Below are 8,193 nucleotides of genomic sequence, written 5' to 3' on the forward strand. Positions count from 1 at the left end.
GCTTGTAGCGTTAACGTGTATAACAGAAGTAATCATTACCAAACTCTATTTTAACATGTCTGCGTTCTTTTAGATCTGTTGCAGTTCCACTACAGTGAAAAAAGTGTGAAAACAACAGTTACAGTTTGATTGATAGTAAGGCTAAACGAAGATATGTTAATCTTGTGGCTTAACGATGACAAAATGATTTACGTTTGTCGTTTAAATGGCCATAGTAACTCGCTCAAAAAACTTAACTAACTCGTTTAGACGATTTAAGTCTCTCGCTAAAACGACTAAGTATCTCTTTAAAACAACTCAGCAACTCGTTCAAACGACTTACGTTTCTTATAAAAACGACTAAGCATCTCGTTGAAACGACTTAGTATCTCGTTTATAGGTTAATGTTTCTCGTTTAGACGACTAAGTAACTCGTTAAAACGACTAACGCTTCTTGTTAAAACGTCATAATTGACCATGCAGAATCGCCTTATAACAGGGGTGAAAAAGTTATAGTCAAATATTTAACATAAGCAGTTCTAACTCATTTAAGAAAAACGACACAATCTAGTTCCAGCAATTTAATGTTTGTTGATTTTTTTTTCAATAAGGTCCAATTATTAAGATAAAAATCTTTTAACGTTTTGACACATATAAACAGTGAACTCGTCGATTTCTCCTTTAAATGGCAGGATATCAGCACCGTAACCAATTTTGAGAGGACATTCTAACTTGTTTAAATTTCCTTTGCCGTGAATAGTTTGGGATCGATTTCCATTCTTTATCGTAAATTCCCCACCATGAAACACAAACATGACCTCTTTTGTAGAACTTTGTTGGCCTGGTGTGTTTGGACGTTGAAGAATACGAGCGTCTTTCGACATGTCTGCATATGGCTCTGTACCGACACCACCGATAATGTGTTGCCAATTCTCATACATGTAAACGTTTGGCGCTTCGTTGCATCCGTCATTCGAGAATATTGTCCTGAAACGATTGCTTGGAATCGACTCATGGTCGGAACTGTAGATAACCTTAATCACTAAGCTATTTGTTATATCTAAACTTGAGAATATTGGAATCATTATATAGTTTTCTTTTCCATCGAAAATGGCCTTACCATTTCGCACTGTTACATTGTGGTTGATAATTTCATAAGCGTTGCTGGATCGATCTCTTTCGTCAAGCGTAAATGGAAGGTAGATTTTCGGTCTACACATTGTTATTTGGGTCATTATTAGTACACCTCCATTGGGGTTAGGTATATTTGTTTGATCCAAAAGAGAAACGCAGTTGCAAACAGCTTGTACAAATATTGTTCCATTGGGACAGCGTCCTTTTACAACCCACCCTTCACCATAAAGCGTTTGTTTATACATCAAAGGGTTTTCAGGTATGCCGGTTTTGTCACAGATTGTTTTTGCATTGACATTTCTATCTAATGGTATGTCTACGGGTGTTTGCTGATTAATGCCCGAATTAACTTGCCAATCTGAAAGCATTGTTTTCCCTTGACTTTTAGACAAAGGATTCAATGTACCTCCGACTTTAAATGGTTCACTTGAATGTGTGTATAGCATTGTGTCCAAGCAACGATGATTACACGTGATATCTGCCGTATTGTTTACACATACGAGCTGACTGCTATGCAAATACTGTCCCAGAGGACAACACCTTGGTACGGACGAACTTCCCTGGCACTCATAGAAACCTCTACAATTTCCATGTCCTTTTCTTCGCTTTCCGTCTGGCTGTTGATAACACAAATCATGTTTGCAGACAGTGCGTGTTGCTAAAGTACATGTCAGAAAAGTTTGGTTCCAATATGTCCCATAACCACAGTCTCGCACAATGCTAACAAGCTGGCCGTCTTTGTTAAGAAGGCACTGGATAAATTTACTGCAGTATGTCGGGTGTTCCCTAAAACCTGCTCGTACTGTCAAAGTCTCATGGTCACATTCGGCGGTGTACGTTTCGCCGGGAACCATTGTTGCCATCCAAAGTACATACAGGATTTGCACAATAATTGATGGCATCATCATCCTTTCGCCACTGAAAAACATATAAGTTTTTCGAATGTGATCCAGCGGTCACTACGAGTATTATATGGTAGTTTAAACGATTTGAGTAAATATATTCAGTTATTATTTAAGCAAGTATGCAGATATAACTATTGCATGCTGAAAATGATTTTTATCAATGCCTAATAAAGTTTAAAGAGATTTTTTCTTGATAAGGAATACGTGTATGATAGAATATCAAAAAAATCAAGACGTATGTGCTTACTCTAATCAAAACTTAAATTGTAGTATTGAACAACAATTTATTTTCAATAAAAATAGTTACTTACTCGAATGTCTATGCGAACCGTTTATTTTCCAATGATTTAAGAAAATAGCTCAAGATCGTGTTACTAACATCGAATGACAAAGAATTGTTTTATTAAATAATTAAAAAAATTAAAGTGAGATATCTGTCATTTTTAAATGATCTTTGTTGAACAATTTTAATTTATTTTACATTCAAACGAAACATTTACATTTTTGGTATAACATGTTTCAGTACACACGGTTTACATTAAACGATTCGATTTTTGTATATAACTTAATTGGATCGTTTTACGAGGAAACGCTCGTTTAATTGATTTACTTTCAAGATCTTTATTAAACATTATAAAACATTAGATCAACTGCATGCATTAATGTTTAGTAAACGTAACGACTGATATATTCAAATATATATTGTATTGTTTATTCTTTTGTGTAATTTTCTTAAATAATTTTGTTTATAGTAAAGACCTCGATACGTTTCGCTTATAATATAATATTAAAGTGACACTCTTATTCAAAATAAATGCATACGCATGTATAACAAATATCAATTTTGACTGATAAACCTTTGACTATTTACTAAATAATACATTTATGGAAATATTAAATACTGATAACAATTGTTTAATTTATAGCAGAAAGCGCAATTTATTAAATGATTGGTGAATGATTAAAGATTTACTGTGATCTACTGTAGTCTAATAAGGTAGAAATACCATGTTTTATGCTCATCTCTTTCAAATGAACCTTAGTATCCTTCATAAGAACCCTTGTTTGTGACATTGATTTACCCTTTTGGGAATATTAAAACAATATTATTAATTGTGGTAAATCTTAATTGGGAGTAAGAGTGCATCTTTAACTAAGACACGCGATCATGAATGGAATAATTTGTCAATGACGTGTTAATGTATCATATGAATATGTGACAGAAGAAAGAGATCAACTATATCATGTCTCACATTCTTTAACATATCAGTTTTGTAGTGTCTACACTTGAAACATATTTAACAGAGTATTTAGTAAATAATTAACAGAAAAGGTGAACTTAAGATTTGTGAAATAAAGATGTGATTTTTCTATCAAATTATTGCTTTCATAGTCGCTAATCATACCCATGGTTTACAAAATTGTATGAGAATAAAACCCCTCAAAATTATCGGTATTGAAAGTCTCTATATAAAAAGTTGAATTGTTAAGAGCATTCTTGTTTTTTATGTAATTTACTATCGCCAAAACCATCTCGCAGATAATGCGAAGTGATTTAATAGTTGTGATCAGCGATCATTTATTCGACATGCAAGCATCATTATGTAGATATGAAAAACATCAAGTCACGGAATGAATTTAATACCTTTTTCCCTTCCGATCGCAACGGTACTTCCGAATTAAAAGCATCACTAGGAATTATGTCTTCAACAATCAGTTGTGTGTTTACGTAATGGCTTCTGGAGACTTCAAATGATACGTGGTGTTTTGTTGTTGACAAGCATCTTTCAACCAAGATTTCGGTTAAATATATTTCCGTCTATATATGTTTGTTTTTTTGGCAAGATATTTCAGTTCCGTTTAAGGTGTATTAAACGATCTTACGGCAGTGATGCATTGTTGGTTGAATGCAGAGTGAATGCAAAATATATCAAACGCAATTGTTCAATTTCTTAAGCAATTAATCAATCAAAATCTGTATATCCTTATTCATATGAACAAATAAAGAACTCCAAGGGCGTTTAAAGCATTACAAGCACGTATATTAACAACTGTAATATGAAAACCAGTTATATACTGAAATTAACGAACGTCAATAGTTAGTACCGAGTGCATGAGGTACTAAGTCATCACCATACGATATATATATAATTTTGTTTAACAATTTACAACTATGGAAAATAATCAATTAAAAATTGAACGATACAGATATATGAACATAAGTTTAGGCAATAGCACTTCAGGTGCAACCACGTGTTTCATAGTAAACATTGTTTCGATCAACCCAAGAACTTTGAATGAGAATTCAATGCCAAAGCGGAGATAAGTCAGCAATACAATTGATGAGGTGAACACACCATCGTTGATCTGGACATTACAAATTTGACAAAAAAGGATATGTCTTCTTGTCGGTTGCTGTGACAACATAGTTTTGCAACATTATATATATTGATTCTCAGTCCGAGCAGGACAACTACACATCATGTACACAATTGACGGAGAGACACTTGGTTATAACATTCTGAAACGAGCAAAGTCAAAGTCTGTTATCATCCTGGTTATCCACAAATCTGTCTCGTATGTAAAAACAAAGTTCTTGCCATTGCTTTTCCACATATATTGACTCGGCAATGTATTCGGTTTCTCTAAAACATTGATAATTGTGTTGAAAATATCTGTATTAAAACCGTGTTCTGGAAGTGTTAGAAGATATAAATAAAAAATATATACGTACAAAAATATCTCGACATGTTCTCTTACAATCAAGACTATATTTTTTGTATAAAACAAGTTTTCTCACAATAACAACGATGTTAAGCTTTTGCAGTCAAACCAATGCTTCACCTATACAGATTCTGAATATATAAATATCCAGTATTGTCCTAATAGTTAATTGTTGAAAAATGACAATTATACACATGTTACGCTTAGATGTTTTCTTTGAAAGATAAAAGATAAATAAAGGGTTAACAACATAAGGCAGTCATGGAAACATGCGTGTTTAAGACTTTTGTAATATTTCCTAACTTCTTAGCGTACATTTTAAATTAGAATCTTTTCTAAAACTAAAGTGATTTATATTATCTGTTTGACCAATAGATACTCATACAGGATCTTTTTTTCTGGAATTATTGCTGCTGTTTCGAAGGAAGTGGTATATAACAAGTGTTTACATATTGTTAATATCCGTTAAACTTTTTTACAGAAAAAAATCAAATTACATAAATTTAAAGGATATTTGTGACCTTTTGATATATAAGCGTGTATACTGGGACGCAAATAGTATCATAAACAATACCATTGGTAATCACGAAATCCCCGTGCTATGCATAACTATGTCACAACTGGGTATACTGTATCCCCTACCGTTTCCATTGAAATAAGATAGTATTGAATTTAGTGTAATTGCTGTTTAGGTAAATAAGGCGTAAAAAGGGAGGAATTGTAACAAACAGCGCTTTACAAAACAGGTTTGATGCAAAATAACAACATACTAGAGCTGTGTTTGTGAAAATATAATAATTTAGTATTAAGAAACAACCCATACAGTTAATCACAATTACGAAACAATCCGTTAGCGCCCCGAGTTTAATTGCACATCAGCATTGCAAATTATTTTGTCTATGTCTGTTTGTAACAGTAGACAGCAACCACACTGTCGTAAGAATAACACATTTATATCTTACAGGCGCATTATTTATGTTCTCAATGGCGTTGTAACAACTAACCGATAAACATAAATCTAGCAGAAATAACCTGCCATGTCAAATTGGCAGGATCAATTTAAAACACTGTGCAACATTGATTGGTTGCTGTTTCAAATTCTAATTAAAACTCACGAAGTAAACAATGTGGAAAAACATATATTCGTGGCAACTTTGAAACGCTTTGGATGAGCTAACCTTACACGCTCAATTTTAAATTTTAGTGACATTTTCATGAACTTCACCCACTGGACAAGATGTGGCATTCAAATACCAGAAAAGATTTCAGCGGGCGTTTTGAATATAAATATCATATAAAATTAAGTAAAAAGATCTAATCTATTCATGATATGTTTCAAATTTATATATCATTAAAATCTGTCAAACACATACAACTACGTATTTGTTAAGGTGTTACGATTTGGCACTTTCAATTAACATTCTTACACGGAAGTGGTAAATAACAAGTGTTTACATATTGTTAATATCCGTTAAACTTTTTTACAGAAAAAAATCAAATTACATAAATTTAAAGGATATATGTGACCTTCTGATATATAAGCGTGTATACTGGGACGCAAATAGTATCATAAACAATACCATTGGTAATCACGAAATCCCTGTGCTATGCATAACTATGTCACAACTGGGTATACTGTATCCCCTACCGTTTCCATTGAAATAAGATAGTATTGAATTTAGTGTAATTGCTGTTTAGGTAAATAAGGCGTAAAAAGGGAGGAATTGTAACAAACAGCGCTTTACAAAACAGGTTTGATGCAAAATAACAACATACTAGAGCTGTGTTTGTGAAAATATAATAATTTAGTATTAAGAAACAACCCATACAGTTAATCACAATTACGAAACAATCCGTTAGCGCCCCGAGTTTAATTGCACATCAGCATTGCAAATTATTTTGTCTATGTCTGTTTGTAACAGTAGACAGCAACCACACTGTCGGAAGAATAACACATTTATATCTTACAGGCGCATTATTTATGTTCTCAATGGCGTTGTAACAACTAACCGATAAACATAAATCTAGCAGAAATAACCTGCCATGTCAAATTGGCAGGATCAATTTAAAACACTGTGCAACATTGATTGGTTGCTGTTTCAAATTCTAATTAAAACTCACGAAGTAATCAATGTGGAAAAACATATATTCGTGGCAACTTTGAAACGCTTTGGATGAGCTAACCTTACACACTCAATTTTAAATTTTAGTGACATTTTCATGAACTTCACCCACTGGACAAGATGTGGCATTCAAATACCAGAAAAGATTTCAGCGGGCGTTTTGAATATAAATAAAATATCTAATTAAGTGAAAAGATCTAATCTATTCATGATATGTTTCAAATTTATATATCATTAAAATCTGTCAAACACATACAACTACGTATTTGTTAAGGTGTTACGATTTGGCACTTTCAATTAACATTCTTACACGGTGTTAGGTGCTGATATTGCCCGGACGATGACCGGGCGGTGTTTTGGATGGATACCTGTAAGAATTGGTCCAATAACAGGAGCAACCATGCCTACGCTACTGTTTCTTATAAAAGCAGTAAAATATAGTTGTATTTTAGTTACATGATCAATTAAATAACTTAGGAATACTTTCTTTAATTTTTTCTAGCAAGCTGAATTAATTAATCCAGTTTTACCAAATACACATCACTGTACCATGCTGTTATTCCCATGTACATAATGCGACTTACAATCTTGCTGTTTTAAATGTATACGCATATACATGCTTTAAACTCATGAAAGAACTAACCATTTTACAGTGATATGTCAACTAGAGAAACCGTGCGCATGTGCATAGCCCGTACATCCGGGAAAACTAGTTGATGTTATCGTTGTTTACTGTGCTCAATTCCATCTTACTTTTTGTAATTTTATGAATCAATATATTAAGAAACGGCTTTTGTTAATAATTGTTCCAATATTGTACCAATTTAAAACTATATTATATGCTTTTATGTCCAGTTCACCAGCTCTCTGTCGTGTTTTGTTATGTTATATTTGATTGTCATTCATGTCGGAATACAGCTCATTGGGTTAATGTTTCTTGTTAGCATATACCCGACTTAAAATAAAGATTCTTGTATCTTTGATCTTGTATGAACTAAGGTTATATACTTCAACCAGTTACTTTTAGATATTTTCGCTTCGTATTTGCTTACCAGTCATACATCGCTACGATCTTATTCTTAACCGTTATTGATGGACAAATTAGTGACTTTGACTTTATAGTGCTTTGATGCATGGTATGTGACACTTATTGATTATTTACTTGCCGTTTAATATTTGTGGAGAAAGTATTTGCCTGCTTTGTTTGTCGTTATGTTTTTTTATGGTTGCAATATTTGGCTTGGTTTGGTTGTGTTTTTATTATCATTTGGACCCTGTTGTTCCAATTATATCTTAACAGATGAATGCTTTGACTTGCATTCATTATT

General features: G+C 32.8%; 1 protein-coding gene across 2 annotated transcripts; it reads right to left on the reverse strand.

The window, feature by feature from the left end:
* Window positions 1–545: 545 nt before the first annotated feature.
* LOC128243814 (protein PIF-like) lies at window positions 546–3,946 on the reverse strand. 2 transcript variants are annotated; one of them, XM_052961774.1, is made up of 2 exons: window positions 3,664–3,946; window positions 546–2,031 (listed from the first exon to the last, which is right to left on the reverse strand). In XM_052961774.1, exons 1-2 carry the CDS (start codon window positions 3,705–3,707, stop codon window positions 600–602), a joined length of 1,476 nt encoding a protein of 491 aa, XP_052817734.1. In that variant the 5' UTR covers window positions 3,708–3,946; the 3' UTR covers window positions 546–599. The 2 variants fall into 2 exon arrangements, with proteins under 2 accessions (XP_052817734.1, XP_052817735.1); XM_052961775.1 differs by lacking the exon at window positions 3,664–3,946 and adding an exon at window positions 2,330–2,505.
* Between the last annotated feature and the right edge of the window lie 4,247 nt (window positions 3,947–8,193).

Source organism: Mya arenaria, chromosome 8 (genome assembly GCF_026914265.1).
Source record: "Mya arenaria isolate MELC-2E11 chromosome 8, ASM2691426v1".
In the NCBI taxonomy this organism is placed as follows: Eukaryota; Metazoa; Mollusca; class Bivalvia; order Myida; family Myidae; genus Mya; species Mya arenaria.